Genomic DNA, 17,637 nt, shown 5'->3' with positions numbered 1-17,637 from the left:
AGTGGCGTGCTGCCAGCGTGAGAGGCTCACTAGCGCCTACAAACCTAAGCGGATACTTCACGCATCGCGGAATGCGTGAAGTATCCACTTAGGTTTGTAGGCGCCAATGCGCTTTTCGCGCTGGCCGCCCGCCCGCCGCGCCGTGCGGCGGCGCCTGAAGCAACTATTTCATAACAAAGGTCTATTATACGAAGTTGAACGTATTAAGAATGACATGCATCCTTTGAAAGTACAGATCTTTCATCGCGAAATAAATCAAGATACTTATCGTACACAGAAAAAATCTAAAAGCCTTCAGCTGAGGCGAATGAAAAAGTTTACCCGGTTAGGTATAACGAGGTAGGAATTTCTTGGAAGATAATTAAGACCTCTTGCACCAAAGAAGTGTCATGTCGAGAGGTTTAGTGAATTTTGTCTCATAGAATTGACGCTCCCCAATTATTACCTAAATATCTCAATTATATATTACTCTCCGTTGGACCAAAGGAAAAGAAAACATGGAAAAAACAAGCAAACCCTCATTCTTCCAAAATATTTTACATTTTCATCCAAAAACGTATTTTAAAAAAGGCAGATTCACACGCTCATGGTGCCATCAATGAGTAAATCTAATGAAACACTATTATTGTTCCATCACCAACACTTTATTTGTTGATATTTACAGGCATCCACGTCGAGCCCAGAAGTACCAAAACCTGAGCAAGACAAGTCACCGCCTCCTCCGCCAGAGGACACCCTCGCAGAGGGCGCGACCCTGAATGGTCCACCAGAAGAATTCACGACTCCACCTCTGGGAGACTCGACCCCAGATCCAAAAGAGGGGTCCTCGAAAAGCGACTCGGAACAGTGCAGCTCACCTGCCTCGGAGGAATCCACGTCGGGGTCAAGTTCCAAAATGACAGACCCAAGCCCCAAAATGGCGGACCCGGAGGCGAAAGGCCCCTCCAAGGGTGACTTGCCCAACGGCGAACTTCCCGAACGATCCAAGCTCGAGCGGAACAACAACGACTCCGATTGTCTCTCCAAGAACTACTATGGAGAGCTTGCCCGGCAGGCAATGACAGGCGTCTTTACATGATCCGCGTCAACGCGATTCATGCCATTTGGAGACTCAAGTTAAAAACTTTATACGTTTTGTCACGTCTCGCCCAAGTGAAACACGATAAAAAAATCTTAAGCTGTCTAAAAACGTACTCCAATACTGCCGTGCCAAGGAAAAACGCCGTATGAGCCTTCAGACGTTGCCAAGTTTCCTTCGATAAAAACCGAAATTACTGGGAAATTTGTGAATATTTTTTTCCAGAATTTTCAGACGATTTTGTACGCACTTTAATCTAAAATATCCGAAAATGTCAAAGAAAAATGCGCATGAATGTCGTCAAAAATACATATTTTATCGAGGGAAATTTGGCAACTCTCGAATGTTCATACGGCGTTCTTCCTTGGCAGGGCAGAATAAAGGGACCTTGTGTTTAGTGTGTTTGAAAGGTTTGACTCAGTCGAGAGGAGGGCAGCTTCCCTTTTATTGATGCAATTTTGACTTTTCACAATTTTCATCCAGGAAGGCGTAAGGGACGTGCGCCCCCCTCCCCCTTCTTCCGAAAAAAAGGGGAGGATAAAGGAGAGGAAAGAATCTCGGAAATTATAGGGAGGGAGCCCCAGCCCCCCGCCCCCCGTTCGAACGTTCCCGCGCGTGTGGTACATGGACTGCATTTTGCAATTAGGAACCACAAGTTCTGGCTCAATTTAGGAATAACATAAGTACTATTAGTTTCCATGCACATAAGTGTTTTAACAGATGAGCCAGAAATTATACCTCCGAATTGCAAAGTGTAGGCCATATGAAATTCTCAATATTCTGTCGTGAATTGCACCCTACTCAGTATTTAAACGTTCCTTCCAATATTTTGATAGCCTAGGCGCGAAACCACGTTTCGCCATTACAGTGTTTCAAATCTCTGCCCATCAGTCATTATGTTATCGAAGAGAAAAAAGTCATTTATGTAGCTTGAAATTTCCGAGGAATGTCTGAAAATCAAGGAAATCAATAGAATAAGTTGACTTCCCAGAGAAAAAATGAATTATGATCGGAAGTCTGCAGCGCCGCGAATGGAGATATGTGATTTTTCATTTTAACACAGATTTGTATCCGCTACAAGTAAAGGTGGTCACAAATTACGACAATGAGTAGGCAATTACGTACCTACATAGAATAAACTCCGTTCACTCACACTGTTGTGCCAGGTATTTTATGACTTCCTTCATATTTTTCTTTTAATCTAAGCCCACCACAGACAGAGGAATAACCGCCACTTCAAATAGATAAGAAAAATCAATAACTTGTACCTCGCATCAATCTTGCGTCCGTATGGGGCTGTCAAATTCGTTTCCATATCGTGTCGAGTCCGTTAGTCAAATATACATCGTGTAAATATGCGTTGAGAAATCACTGTGGTACTTTTAAACATAAAAAATGCATCGATGAGGGAGGCTCAAAAAGATTGAATCCAAGGGGTATTTCAATGTAATTTCTGATAGTAAGTTGCGGTGTGTGTGATATCGTGGTTTTATGTGCGCTGTATCTAGTGAATAACAAAGAAAGAAACTCTTCCTGTATGTGCTAACAATGCCAGCGAGTCCGTCCAATTCCTTCGTTATATTGAGGTTGTCGTATTGGTAAAAACTAAATATTTAAATCATCAGTAAGCTTAAATTCATATTCAATCAAATTTTGTCGGGATTATCGATTTTCAGGTATTCGTGATCAGATTCACGATTAGATCTAATTTTTATACCCATCCAATTTACAAAACACTCATTTTTCAACAGCAATCGAAACACACATTGCAGTGATTTCAACGCATTTTGAGAAAGTCGCGCTGTTCAAAACGATGTCTGTGTTAGAAAAATTGACTTCCGAAATATTGCCGAAAGTCGCAAAGGAGGGAAATTTTGGCCAAGAAATAGAAAAATTTGTGGAATTCAAAACAGATAAAGACCATAACGCACCGGATCATTTATCCGCGAGCATCTTTTTTGGTGACGTCATTCTTGAGACCAAAAACGGACATCGCAAAGCTCTGAGTGTTGTGGTAAAGGCACAAGCTGGTGGCAAACTTTTCGAAGAGTCCGACAGGTATTCCTTTAACATCCAACTCTACAACGAGGTTTTATTTTACTCAGAAATCCTTCCTCTGTTCCGCGAGTGTGATCCAAGCGGCTCCATCTCCAAAATCTTTCCCAAGTGCTTCTACACTGAAAAAAAGTAGTTAGCGTTGAGAACTAATTTGGTAAGTTCTCGCCAAGTAGAATCAAAATTAGGCTTCAGAACTAAATTTATTGTACTGAAGCACCAATCAATTCGCTTCATACGCTGACTTGACTTTACTAGAGCGCGAACCAGAATTGGAAAACAGCACTAGCTGTAAAATTAGCGCTGTGGTAAGACAAATTCACCTTCGGGTCAAACTAATTCGCCCTCAACACTAACTGCCACATTGTCCGTTACATTTATTTAGTTTCGAAAAAGTGGCGTCGGTACAACAGCCTCAATCGCGTCAGCTCGTGAAAATCAATTAAAATGTGAAATTTCGGGCTCGTTTGACAATGTAAATACTCCCGGTATGATTTATAGTGTCCTCTCTTTCTTGAAAACGTTCGAAAGCAACATAAATAAACCTGTTAAGGTTAGAAATCGTCTGTTCGATTCAAAACGTAAACAAGCATGATATTCGTTGGAGTCGTCAATCTTCTGTATTAAATTGCGATTAAAGCGTTCCGCGTTCAGTTTATATTTTACGAAAATCTGTGAACTTACTGCTTACTTCTATAGTTCGTGTTCTCCGTAATTTCAAAAGAATATCTCAAGTGTTCGGACGAGATATGTTTATTCAGTGTGAACATTCGCTACCGTTTCATGTGTGAGTGTGTGTCTCTCTAAAGGATAATTCTGTCTACTTGCACATACCTATGGGATATTCCTTTCCTCTGTCGTTCATTTGGAACCGGTCAGTTGATTTTTACCTCTCATCTTTTAAGAAATCTTCTTTTCCTGAAAGTATTGTCCAGTTATCATTCGCTAAGCCGTTTTCTCCTCTCTCAGTTTTGAGGTTAGGTTGACCCAACCCAACCGAATGCGAATTAGAGTAGCGGAATTAGTTCCCAGCACTAATAGTGGTTAGTGTACAGAAACCAAAAATCATGTGTGTCCAAATCACACAATATGAGTTAGTGTATAGAAACCATTTTTAGTCATCTTACGCTAACTCATTTTTTTCAGTGTACGCATACGCAAACGAAAGCAACCCGGTTGAAGATATCCTATAATTTTTGAGAACGTACAAAAATACGGATTTAGAATGTCACCGTGGAGAGCATTCAATGATTACGCTCATATCGAACTCACTGTCAAGTGGCTGGGAAAGTTCCACGCGATGTCTTTAACGTGTAAGCATAAGTTCCCCCGAAGATTTAATGAGATCGTTGCCAAATTTAAGGAGACTCACTGGACGAAAAAAAGGCTACAAAATCCAGACGCCTTCTTCAAAGAAAACTGTAAAAGAGGCATCGTGCCCCTACAAAATGATCCAGATTTTAAGGAAAAGTTAAAGGATCTGTTAACCGTCGTTGAGGAGACAGATATTTCGATGGCTAAAGTAGTCGCTCCGGAGGAACCTCTGGCAGTGGTCTGTCATGGAGATTTCTGTAGGAACAATGTATTCTATAAATATGACTCAAATGACAAACCTTTAGAGATTATGTTTTTCGACTTTGCTACCTCACGTTACTCATCTCCTGTAATCGATCTCTCGTTTTATCTTTTTATGAATTCTTCCCCCAATTTCAAGGCCGATCACTGGAATGACGTTCTACGGACCTATCATACGGCTTTGACGTCAAACTTTGATCTCAGTCCTGTAGAGCCTCCCTCTTTCGAAAATATCCAGCTGGACGTTCGACGAAGGGGCTTTTACGGGTACACTTTTGCCGCTTTCTTTCTGCCTGCGATGTTCGAAGATGATTGGACGAAGATGGAGTACCGTGAGATGACGATTCCCGAAATCATTGAACGTCAACTTACGTACGGAGGAGAAGTGGGAACTGAGTACGTTAAACAACTCGTAAAGTTTATGATAGAGCATAACTTTGATTTTAAATACATTTTGAACCTGAAACTCGATGCTTTTAAATAGTGACCTTTGTGATTTAAAAACTCGAAACTAAAGTCGAAAAATTCGTTTTTCCGATTGTTACGTTTCAAATCTTTGCTCCAATTTCATTTTTTCAAAAGAGGGTTGAATTGCAGTAGAGTTTTTCCTTATTTTTCACTCTGTTTTTTTCTTCAGGCATTTAAAAAAATTCACAAAAAATTTTACAATTTGAAGGTTTTTAAACGGTGCGTTAAAAATACTCATTGTCAGTTCAATCATTTTAGTCATTGACGTGTAATTTATTTTTATTTAATGCACGTTTCACATCTGATTTTACAAGTTTAAAAAATGCGTCGCATGATAAATGCAGCTGCTTGTTGAGTTGAATTTTCTGTGGTCACTAAACTTTTCTCACCCGTTCCTTCACGGTTATTTCGCAGCTTTTTTTTTCACTCACAGATCCACCCATCCTTGGATAAATGAAAAGCCTCAAATTTTGCTCACTAATTTATTGTAATAACTCAGGAGACATAGAACTCCCAAAATAACATGGTAACTTTAACTCGCATAAAAGTTTGAAACACTATTCACACCCTTTGAAGATTACGTCTGCTGTTTAATTAGTTAATTTTTATAATTAAATTAACAAGACTGATATACTTTTATCGCATAGGATCCTCCACTTCATCACTAGAAATTTTGAAAATAAACATTATCATCACTGATACTAAGCGCAATTTATTCACTTAACAAAAAAATTTAATTGAGATGTTGAAGGTACCACGAGTAAAAAGTTAGAGAGAGATGAATTTTTTAACGATCTTGAGATTTAATTGTTAGCCTGATTTGACAAATGCACCCATTCTCATATAGTCGATACACTTATAGAATCCTGAAAGATTAGTCTTTTTCAAAAATGATCCCCAAATAAGGTAAAGACTGGATATTTTCTTAAAACCAAAAAAAACAAACAAAAAGTCATACTTTTCTAGCAATGATTGTGGGGTACCCTACTAATTTTGACCACTCATTAATTTTTGTGCAATGGTTTTCCATATTTTTATTAAAAATATTAAAGTGGTGATTAAATTTTCTTTTCGAATTGTTACTATCATTCAGTATAAGTTTGAATCGTCAGTAACTTTCTGATTCATAGATTTATTTGTTTTACTCCTTATTTGTTATTGTTTGGTTTTAATTTTCGTTTTCCTCTTACAATGTTCTTAATTGTCCATGTTTTTTTATTTCACTTTAAAACGAACTGAAGTGGCGAATTGAGTCAAAAGACTCAAAATTTCGGAAACTTGTTCCCAACTTATCGTGTTTTACGTTGACTAATATCTCATCCTTTTATCATCAGCTGCTCATGGTGATAGAAATAATTACAATTACCGCACATTGAATGACCGAGGAAGTAACCAGTTTTTCATACTTTAAATAGACAAAGTTGGTGCGTAATTTTTTTTTCAGAAATACAGCAAAAGCGCTGAGAACATATGGATATAAAATTCCGAAGACAAATTTCTCGAAAGTGTAGTAATGAACACAACTGTTGACCACGTTTTTAGACTTTATGCATGAATAAGCTACAAAATATTGTTATTGTCATAATTGTGAAGGAAAAATCTCCATTCAATCTCTACTGTTCAATTATTATTATTAAGGTGATCCGTTACCTTTCATTTCGGACGAGTAAGATTCACGTGTATGAGTAGCTCCACATAATTATGATGTTTCTATAAAATGGAGTTTTTAGTATAATCCTTTCGAATAAAACCGAAAAAGATGCAACAGCGCACCTAATTTAATTTTTTCAGAGGGTAGAAGGTCTCAAATTCAATTTCCAACTCCTAAAATGGTGTTTTTGATGTTGTTATTGTTGTTGTTGTTTTTCTTTCTTTCAATTTCACCTGACCCCGGATTTCATTCATTTATGAATTTCTTGCCATGATCAATTTAAGTATGAATTTGCTCAAAGTACTATTATTAGCTTCAAAAAGCAGGACATTTTTAAGCGCAATGCTAACATTGATTGTGTCTAAAATTATTATACTTGTAAAAACATTTCATTAGGCGTTCTAAATGCTAATATAAGCATGTTTGTTTTCGACGATAGTGATTAATTATAGTATTAAGAGCATCTTTTAGTCATTTAAGAAAGCATCTCAATATTTTAGTTGTATAAATTTTTGTGAAGCGATTAAAATTCGTCATCCACTTTTATGATTATAGTATTTGAATAAATTCTCATTATTATGCGGTTTTTATATAATATTTATCATTTCGTAAGTAAGTAACAATTCCTATTGCAAGGGGGTTCTAAACAATGAGGTTAACCGATCGGCCATACATGCCCAGCCCAGGTAGCACAGATTCCGATTACATAGTGTAATTATTGCTATTGTGCTGGAATGTTATGCATGTTGTCTACTCACAGATTGAAGGGGCTCCTCTTACTGAAATTCTTTGCAATAAAATTGAAATACGTTGGGGTTTTTTTCATCGTCAAATGCCAAATTATCTCCTTTCTGACTCATGGTATTTTATTCATCATAAAAATAGGCATTGACCGAATGACTTTATTCCTTTGAAAAATGCGGTGCGAGTTCACTTTTTAAGCGAGGAATGCGTGAATATTTTCACATCAAAATGACACTTGATTTGAAGCTTGAATTTTTCTCCTCAAGCCAAGAGAGCTAATTTATTATTTATTAAAAAAGTAAAATACAACATATTGGTAATGATTTAAGTAATTAGTATTAAGTAGAAAGGTTTCCTTATAATATAACACGTACAATTATGGAGAGCACCTTTAAAAAATACGAAAATTCAGGAATTTATTTTTACAATATTTTTCTGAAATTTTCAGTTCTCATTCTATCACTCTTAAAAATGAGCTTAGTCTCCATTGGAGATACACAAAAAACAAAATCGCTTATGAAGTTAGGTATACGACTTTTTTAAAATCACTGGACCCGTAGCAACAAGAGATCGCTCGTTTTCAACAACGACGAGCGATCAAAAAGTGTTTCGACTTTAAGATAACCTTACATTTTAAAATAAGAGAACGATACAGTTACCTGTTTGATCGTTCTATTGATGGTAAAAGTTAATAACACCAAAAATTACACCAAAACATAAGATAATGGTGATGAATTTTGCGCGTTTCCGCAAAACAATAGGAACTCACAGCGTTACAGCAATTTCAGCTACGAAGATTTACTGAGCATTCTCACTAGTTTCATAATGTCTTTAACGCGGTTATTTTATCATGATTTTAATCGCAATCGCGCTGTTGAGGACTTTTTCACGCAGTTCGTACGATCCACCCCGTACCCCAGTCAATCAACTTTTTGCTGCAATTTTGCGATTGCTTGTTATCATTACGGACACAAATTGAAAGTGATGTTGCAAAATTTTTAAATCAAATCATACATAAATTAGTATTCAAAGTGAATGAATAACAATTAGGCCTGAATCCATGAACAGGCCTAATTGTTATTAGGTCACTAGTAAAATAGATACAATATGCATAATCTTGCAATAAACTAAAGGATACATTAAAGTCCTCGAGGATCATAATAATCCTCAATGTTTATAATCCGTTTTTTTTTTTTAACACATCGAAGAGTATAGCTAAGCGGACCAAAGTCACCAAGTTATAAACTTTATGTAACTATATGCAACTATAATATACTATATATGTAACTATACGTAACTTTTTTTAGAAACTTTTTTTAGAACTTTTTTTAGAACTTTTTTTTTTTAGAACTTTTTAGAACTTTTTTTTTATTTACAAATCAACTGAAGAGACCCTCATATTTTCTGATGGCATTCCATTACTTAACTATTTTACCGCACATTTTTCACGGAGCCCATGTTTAGACCCGTATTAGACCCGAAGAGTCCAAAATGATCTAATCATGCTGAATTTCGTAAAATATAAACTTTCGATGGGGAAAAATCATAAAGTTGAGGAAATTCAAATAGGGCCCAATTAGAGGCCTTATTAATGTCCCTGCCTCACAGAAAGGGTCTAAGGCATTATTCTGTTAAATTTTCGGTTAAAAAAAGTAACTGGAAAAATGCATCTCGCGTGCTGTTATGATAAACATGAAAAATATGAAAAAGTATACCGAAAGCGTATATTTAGCGTCTTTCACTCTATACTTCATTTTGTTTACTATATTTTTCTGCTAACTCTATCAGCTATTTCCATTGGTTTTTAAACATTTTTAACATTTTTTAACATTTTTTCATTTTTGATCAGTTCCCAAGTTTTTAGTTCGCTTTGCCTCTCGATATTTTTCTCCATCATGCATTGTGACAATTCTTTACTGTGATTAACTTGTTTCTGTGTTTCGTTTTAAGTGCTTGCTGAAGATGAGCTAAGCTCGAAATGCATCCAAGCCATTAAACCTTATTCAACAATATGCGTGTTTCGGTATACTTTTTCATATTTTTCATGTTTAAAAGAAGTACCTGAGAAATGAAAGAAAATGCAACACGAAATGTAGTCAGGCTTATCCTGTTAAAATCCGACAATCTCTTAAACTAATGTTTCTGCTCCCTGTTTCCCCCTTTTTTTTTTGCCAAGTAGCAATTATCCTTTATTATCCACTGCTCCAGCTCCTCCTCCTCCTCCTCCTCCTCCTCCTTCTTCTCCTCCCTCTTCTTCTCCTTCTTCTTCGCACATCCCCTATTATTCCCAATTATCCACTGCTCCAGCTCCTCCTCCTCCTCCTCCTCCTCCTCCTTCTTCTCCTCCTTCTTCTCCTCCTTCTTCTCCTCCTTCTTCTCCTCCTTCTTCTCCTCACATGCCCTATTATTCTCTATTATCCACTGCTCCAGCTCCTCCTCCTCCTCCTCCTCCTTCTCCTCCTTCTTCTCCTCCTTCTTCTCCTCCTTCTTCTCCTCCTTCTTCTCCTCCTTCTTCTCCTCCTTCTTCTCCTCCTTCTCCTCATTTTTAGCCTGATCAATATTGGCGGTTTCAAGGGCCTCGACCAAGTCCATCAAGCACCCTTTCGCATCATCGTCATCGGATTTCGGCATCAGATGCTCCGCAACATCAGCTGGCGTCATCTTCGTCTCGCTAAGCAACTTCTCAATCCTCACAAACAATTCATGATCTTCAACGCCTAGGTAATTTTTAGCGAGCAATTGAAACGCCTCGTAGCAACAGTACGACATCTCGATGTGCCTGTCCATCCTCCCTCTCCTGATCAAAGCCGGGTCAAGTTTATCGACATAATTCGTCGTGAAAACTATGATCCTCTCCCCGCCGCAAGCCGACCAAATCCCGTCGATGAAGTTCAAGAGACCAGACAAAGTCACTTTGCTGTCACTCTTAGCCTCCTCTCCATCTCTTTGATAACCTTCTTGTCTGGGTCCTCTTCTTCCTCTTCAACTTTTTCCTCCTCCTTCTTCGCCCTTTGCCCGGTGAGGTGAAGCGAGCAATCGATGTCTTCAACCACTATGATAGACTTGCTAGTTGTCTCGATCAACAGCTTCCTCAACTCGGAGTTGTCTTTGACAGTGGTAAGTTCAAGATCGTACACATCGTAGCTCAAGAAATTGGCCATCGCTGCGATCATCGTTGACTTCCCGGTCCCTGGAGGGCCGTACAGGAGATACCCCCTCTTCCACGGCTTCCCGATCTTATTGTAATACTCCTGCCCTTTACTGAACTTCAAGAGGTCTTTCTTGATGGACTCCTTCTCTTTCTTTGGCATCGCGAGGGTGTCGAAACTTGCGGGATGCTCGAAAGGAACGTGGCTCCATTTCAGGGGCTTGTAAGAGTACCAGTTTGAACTCGGGTTGTTCGTGTAGAGCTTCCTCTGCCGGTTCTTGAACGCGATTGCTTTGCCCTCCTCCAGGACGTAAGGGATGTAGGATTTGGTGATGGTGTCCCGGTGATCTCTGTGGAACGTCAGGGTGAAATACCTCCGCTCTGTTTCGGAGGGGTAGAAGGAAACGGACGGGTTTTTGGGGGTGGTCTTGCACGAGAACCACATCACTCTGATGCCTTGGAAGACGTCGTAGACCTCCTCGTGGTCGTCCATGGAGAGGATGATGGACTGGCTGCCTTTGAAGATGTCGGCTTTGAGGCGTTTCGCTGAGGCGCAACACTCTGCACTGAGGTAGCTTTGAATGGCGCTGTAGGCTTCACTGCGTTTGAGGCGCTCTCCTGTGAGCTCCTGAAAAGTGATTTCTATGTGTGGAGAGAAGAACCCGATGAATCGGTTGATGAACCTCGCGAAAAAGCTGCGGAACCTCTGAGGCAGATACTCTTGGAACATCGTCCGGGCGATCATCAGACCGGCAATTGCCGTCCCCACCGTTGTCCAGTACTCCATGCTTCGGCAACTTCCTTGAACAAAGAAAAATAAGCTTATTAGAAACACACTGTACTTCAAAAATCAATACTTGAGGGGCTTGGAGGACATGGCGCATACGTGCAGTTTTTGCTATTTCGAGAAATACGTGTTTGAAGTTTCGAAATTACTTGGATCCTTATGGCGGGAAGAAAGTTCTAACTGACTTTTCGATGCTAAAAATTTGAATTTAGAAGCGAATTTTTCACAGAAAATTTATTAAGACTAGTTTCACTTGAAATCACCGATATCGTAATTTTTTCAAAAACTGCACTTAAGGATCTTGTCCTCCAAGCCCGGCAATTGGACCGCGTTAAGCAGAAAAGAACCAAACCACATCAGCTATCGCCAAATTTAATTGGGTAGTTTAATTTCCCTGGTAAAAATTGGCGATAAGAGAGACCTGCGTTTCAAAATACCATGGGAGTTCTTATAGCCGACTGAAGAAGGCAATAGAAAATCATATAGCTGGCTGTAGAAAGTGGAAAAAATCATACGGCCGGGCTACGCGAAGCGATAAGAAATTATGCAGCCGGGCTATATAGTTCCCATCGCCGGGCTTTATACTTTATCGCCTGGCTCTTGCTATTTCGCCATCGGCTATAAAAGGCTATAAGAAATTGTGTAGAAATTCGTTTGCTTTGCAAATCCTTAAGTTTGTACGGGAACGCCTTAATATTTACAAAACGCACATTATATTTTCCTTTACTACATTTTTGTTTTCATCAATTAAAATGAGAATAATCCATAGTGTGCAAACATTTTAAAGTCATGAGTTGAAAAACGCTGACTCCACGCACGAGATTAAACAGTGAGCGAAAAGTCCCCGACCCCCCCTCTAACTTTTGAACGAATTGAGCTAAGGAAATGAAACTTTGGGAATGTTCCTACCTCAAAGGGGACCATCTTTTGAGGGGGTCAAAATTTTTCCCCCCCTCAGGGGGGGACAGGGCCTCCCAACTTTTTTTTTTCAAATAGCAACCCCTATCTTGTGATACCTCATTCGAAAGAACATAAAAAACTAAGAATTTTGGCGCAAACCGCAGATCAATATCTCAATTTTTGACCGAGTTATGATAGGTCAAAGGTCAAATTTTACCTATTTTCAAAAAATCATAACTCCAGTTCAAATTATCGTAAAGAAAAAAATAAAACGGGAAAATTTACCAAATTGTGTTCGCTTTTACGTAACAATTGCAGAAATCACTTTGATTTAATTTTAAGGGGGGGGGGCTCGGACCCCCAAATACGTCAATTCAAAGGTCATTCAATTTTCCCACGAAATAAGCCAATTTCCTCTGGAATTGCCTCCACATTATCTCAGTAAGGTCAAAATCAGTTCAAAATTACGTTGGAAAGTCCCCAAATTTCGGGAAAAGTTAAAAAAACGAAATTTAAACGGTCAAATTTAATCACCTTAAATTTCGTTTTTTTAACTTTTCCCGAAATTTGGGGACTTCCAACGTAATGTTGAACTGATTTTGACCTTACTGAGATAATGTGGAGGCAAATCCAGAGGAAATTGGCTTATTTCGCGGGAAAATTGAATGACCTTTGAATTGACGTATTTGGGGGTCCGAGCCCCCCCCTTAAAATTAAATCGAAGTGATTTCTGCAATTGTTACGTAAAAGCGAACACAATTTGGTAAATTTTCCCGTTTTATTTTTTTCTTTACGATAATTTGAACCGGAGTTATGATTTTTTGAAAATAGGTAAAATTTGACCTTTGACCTATCATAACTCGGTCAAAAATTGAGATATTGATCTGCGGTTTGCGCCAAAATTCTTAGTTTTTTATGCTCTTTCGAATGAGGTATCACAAGATAGGGGTTGCTATTTGAAGAAAAAAAGTTGGGGGCCCCTGTCCCCCCTGAGGGGGGGACCAAAATTTTGACCCCCTCAAAAGATGGTCCCCTTTGAGATAGGAACATTCCCAAAGTTTCATTTCCTTAGCTCAATTCGTTCAAAAGTTAGAGGGGGGTCGGGGACTTTTCGCTCACCCTGAATATTAGAGGCTAACACAAAGCGGAGCGGCGGCGCACTGGCGCCTACAAACCTAACAGGGATACTTCACGCATTGCGCAATGCGTGAAGTATCCCTGTTAGGTTTGTAGGCGCCAGTGCGCTGGCTGCCCGCCCGCCGCGCAGCGTACCACGGCGCTTGAAGCAACTATTTCACACCAGAAATATTGCACAGTATCATACGAAATTGAAGGCGCTCCAACATATTAGGAATGGCAGACATCCTTCAAAAGTCCGGAGCTTTCCTCGCAAAATAAATCAAGATACTACGGCCCAATAAGAGAGCAGTAGTCCAAAAACTTACCAAGTCCTAGCATCCGTAACTAGTAACGTTTAGCACACACTTTATCGCCAGGCTGTTGCTTAATCGCTATCGGCTATAAAAGGCTATAAGAAATTGTGTTGCCGGCTATAGAAGCTATTGGAAATCTTACAGCCGGCTGTAGGTCTATGGTATTTTGGAACACAGATTCTACAGCCAATTTTTATCAGGGTTTTTACATGTAAAGTGTTGTGCGGATTTTTGAGCAAATTTCAGTGAACAGCATAGTACGAAGCAAATTTCTTAAAATTTCCAAGGGAATCTGCACAAACGTTCTCTTGTAAAAAAAATTAAACTGCCCAGTTAAATTTGACAATGGCTGATGTGGCTTGGTTCCTTTCTGCACTGCGCAGTCCAATTACTCGGCTTGCTACAAAGAACATGTCATGCTCACGCTTAAAAAGTTTTTAAATTATCATCCTTTTCTCATCGTTGAAAAAAAAACGACACCCATATTGAAAAAAAAATGAAGTAAAATAAAATAAGAAACAGATGAATTTTCTCTCCTGAAATTCAAAAGTATTTCAAATAATGTTCCATATTAGTGTCGGTTAATCTATAGAAGCATGAGTGAATATTTCGCATCACTGAGGTAAATCTTCTTCGTTATTCCCGAAAATGTTCCATAATAATAATTGGTCTAGAGGCGCGATAACTTGAAAAATATCCCTTATTGTAACATAATGCTTAGTTACCCATCGATGGTGAAGCTCCCTAACCACGTATCTCGGTTTACGGCGTCGCAAACTTCCCGTCATACTTCATTTTTTAATGGGAAAACCACGCAATGTCAATTTTTATAAAATACCGTGTTTTTCATCTCTGTGCGAAGCAAGTCCTGAGAAACTTACAAGGAATGATTTTACTTTGTTCTTTTCTGAAAAAACAAAATAGGAGGAGAGATTTTTAAACATCCGCAAACGAGATGCGTGCTTTGGTAGTTTCGCCATCGCCATGTGATTTTGAAGTTGAACGATGAAAAACTTTAATGCGTAAAGAAGTAACTCAGGTGCAAAAAAATTTCAGGTTTTGCTCAGCTTTTGTTAAAATGTATGATTTACTTTTGGGTAGATGTTACAGCTAATCTGTTCTTGAAAATTACTTTTTCTGAATTGAGAACTTACAAAGAAAATATTACAGCGCGGAATCTCCGAATAAGTGCGTAATGACTCGCAACCTTTACGTTAAAATTACACGGAAAGAAGTTATGCACTATTTATTTATTTGTACTTACATGTTATGTAATCTTTGTGCGAAATATGCAGTACCTATCGTTTTACAGTAATAAGACGTGAAATAATTTGGAGCATTTTGTAACTGCTAAATTATTTTTCAATTTTACGAACTCATATCTTCGTATGACGGGCAGATTTTTATCTGCACGATCGATTTTCTCCGTTCACGGTAAGTGTATTTTGACCTTTTTTTAGGGCCTTTGAAGATCCCATTGGTAAGTAGGATGAATTTAAGGGAACAAAATTCAGCACATTTTCTATCGCTTATTTTTAAAGATACTTTTTTGAAAATTTTCTATCAGATTTTACCAGTAACCATCTTATTAGAGATAATATCAAGGCAGCGTGTACTTTTTTCGTATAAGTATGGAGCTATAAAAAAATATATTAATGGATATGTAAATTTGAGATATACCTAATTGTACTCTTCTGCGGACAAGTAGTGCCTTCCCTCACAAAACGCGATGTGCCCCATTCTATTGAAGCCGATTGGCATTTAAATATCAGTTGGTCTCAGCTCATACAAATAGTAAGATGTAAGTTTATTTGTTTATTTAGGCACTGATTATAAATTATTTTGATCGACCCGTTAACGTTCATCTCTGTGTCACAGGTCACTGACTTTTTTGACCCTTGTCCTCAGTAGTGTATCGATGACTTAGCTCTGGAAACTCGTGCCTATCTCAAAATGCGGCATTCTATTTTGCGTAACGATTATTGGTAAAAATTGAAAGCCATAATATTAATTGATTTTAAAAAAATGAATGTAAAAAAACGATTTTGAAATATTGTCATTCAGTTTGATGTTATTAAAATTTAGCCTTTGACATGATAATAGTGATTACCGACAAAGAATAGCAGAGACACTCATATCATGACAATAGATAAGAAGTGTGTAAAAATCGGCATGCGTCAAAATAATGTTATGACAGGTCCCCGAGTGCTTATCAAGAGTCTAGCAAATATAAGCCACCTCAGCTTATACGTTCACAAACGATTAAGCAATTATGGTTGGATGATGATTCATCACTTAATACAATCAAATTTTTTTAAGTTTTAAACACTCATTGCACTCATTGAAACGCAAGAACACTTCATTTTCGGTCTCTCAATTAACGACACACGCCACAATCATGAATCATGATCCCCAGAGCATCAATGTACTTACGATTCTCATGTCGTAAAGAACAAAATAAGCAGAACCGAATCAACACATCGTCAACCTCCGGCCAAAGTATCATAAGCGTCATGCGACGTTCCAAAATTTCCACTGCCATTTTATTTTTTTACAGAGAAATTGTTCAACGAAGATGTCCGAAAATTTCAATGAATTTTCTTTGTGCTCCCGATAAAATTAGTGAAATTTTCTAACAGACTCAACCAATAATTTCTCTGTAAAATAGTAAAATGGCGGCAGAAATTTTGAAACGTAGCATGACGCTTGAGATACTTCAGCCGGGAAATGGATATTGATGGCGGAAAAATCAACACCTCGGAGCTGAACCCGGTAGCAATGCTGCAATCAGTTTTCAGGCAGTTAAAAGTTGGGTTTTCAAAACATAATTGAATCAAAGGTGAGTTAATTAGTTATTGAAGAATTAAAATAATTTTAAATCAAATTTTGCAAAGCGCATACGCTTAAGAGTTAAGACTATAGTACTCACTGAAGTGCTGGAGGAATTGGGTGGTATACAAACAAAAAAGCACAATAAATGTTTAATAAATGCTCATAGTTAACACAATCACTTTTTGGACTGTTCACTTATTGAATACAAATTTTAAACGGGAGCGATTATTCAGACAGACTGGTATGCAGGGAATCCGAGATGAAAATAATTGCGAACTGGTCCCGCGGCCGGCCGGCGGACGCGCCGGAAGATCCACTCCAAAGCATCGTTGCTAGATAATGCATAAAAAATCAGCACTTTTCCCATTCAAACCCATGTAAAATATACCTATTTAATTGCACAATCTGGTAAACATGCTCCAAAGCCAAACACATTGGAGTGGAGCAAGGGAGAAGGGAGATGATACCGTGAGTCATTGCGATAAGCAAACTACGCAATTTACGTCATAATGGGCTCTCCACGGTGCGATGCCTCACGTTCCGTAATCGAAAGTGCTTTTATTCTCCGATAGATACCGCTACAGTGTTAGTTTTCGAGTGCCAAAGTGCAAAACCACTTATCTCTGTTTGCGACGTTACAGATTTCTTCTCATACTTTATTTTTTCATCGAAAATTTGATTTTTCTTCTCTATCAGCAGAATAAACCGTAGATATTTTAAAGCTATATATATGTAGGAAATAGGAGCAGAGATTTAGAAGCACCGCAATGAAGATACGTGGTTTCGCATTGTGGCTTTTCATATGTAAATTTCGTTCTGGTATCAATTAGACAAATGCTGTATTATTATATCATTCAGCTCATCTAAGATAGATTAGACAAATGTCGAAAGAAAAGCTAGACGACCGGTCATTAATTTGAAATGCAATCCGTGCCAATGGCTAAAGAGCGCAATTACGTATTTCCA

At 38.3% G+C, this 17,637-nt stretch overlaps 3 protein-coding genes across 3 annotated transcripts in view; 2 read left to right on the top strand and 1 right to left on the bottom strand.

Moving 5' to 3' along the window:
* LOC109030449 (SEC14 domain and spectrin repeat-containing protein 1-B) overlaps window positions 1-4,362 on the top strand; it is a 59,384-nt gene extending 55,022 nt beyond the window's left edge. The window contains exon 16 of the mRNA XM_072296803.1: window positions 665-4,362. Within this exon, the coding sequence (XP_072152904.1) occupies window positions 665-1,078 (414 nt within the window). The 3' untranslated portion in view covers window positions 1,079-4,362. The remainder of the gene's footprint in view (window positions 1-664) is intronic.
* LOC109030450 (uncharacterized) lies at window positions 4,359-5,192 on the top strand. Its single transcript, XM_072295973.1, has one exon. The coding sequence runs from the start codon at window positions 4,359-4,361 to the stop codon at window positions 5,190-5,192; it is 834 nt and encodes a 277-aa protein (XP_072152074.1).
* A 2,610-nt stretch (window positions 5,193-7,802) lies between these two features.
* LOC109030442 (uncharacterized) lies at window positions 7,803-16,966 on the bottom strand. The gene is given in 3 exon segments (XM_072296804.1): window positions 7,803-10,525; window positions 10,528-11,520; window positions 16,769-16,966. Coding segments are annotated over 2 exon segments (1,800 nt in total). The 5' UTR covers window positions 11,507-11,520; window positions 16,769-16,966; the 3' UTR covers window positions 7,803-9,704.
* Between the last annotated feature and the right edge of the window lie 671 nt (window positions 16,967-17,637).

This window comes from Bemisia tabaci, chromosome 2, assembly GCF_918797505.1.
Source record: "Bemisia tabaci chromosome 2, PGI_BMITA_v3".
Classification (NCBI taxonomy): domain Eukaryota; kingdom Metazoa; phylum Arthropoda; class Insecta; order Hemiptera; family Aleyrodidae; genus Bemisia; species Bemisia tabaci.
The sequence above is the reverse complement of the archived record's forward strand: the minus strand, read 5'-3'. Positions and strand labels throughout refer to the sequence as shown.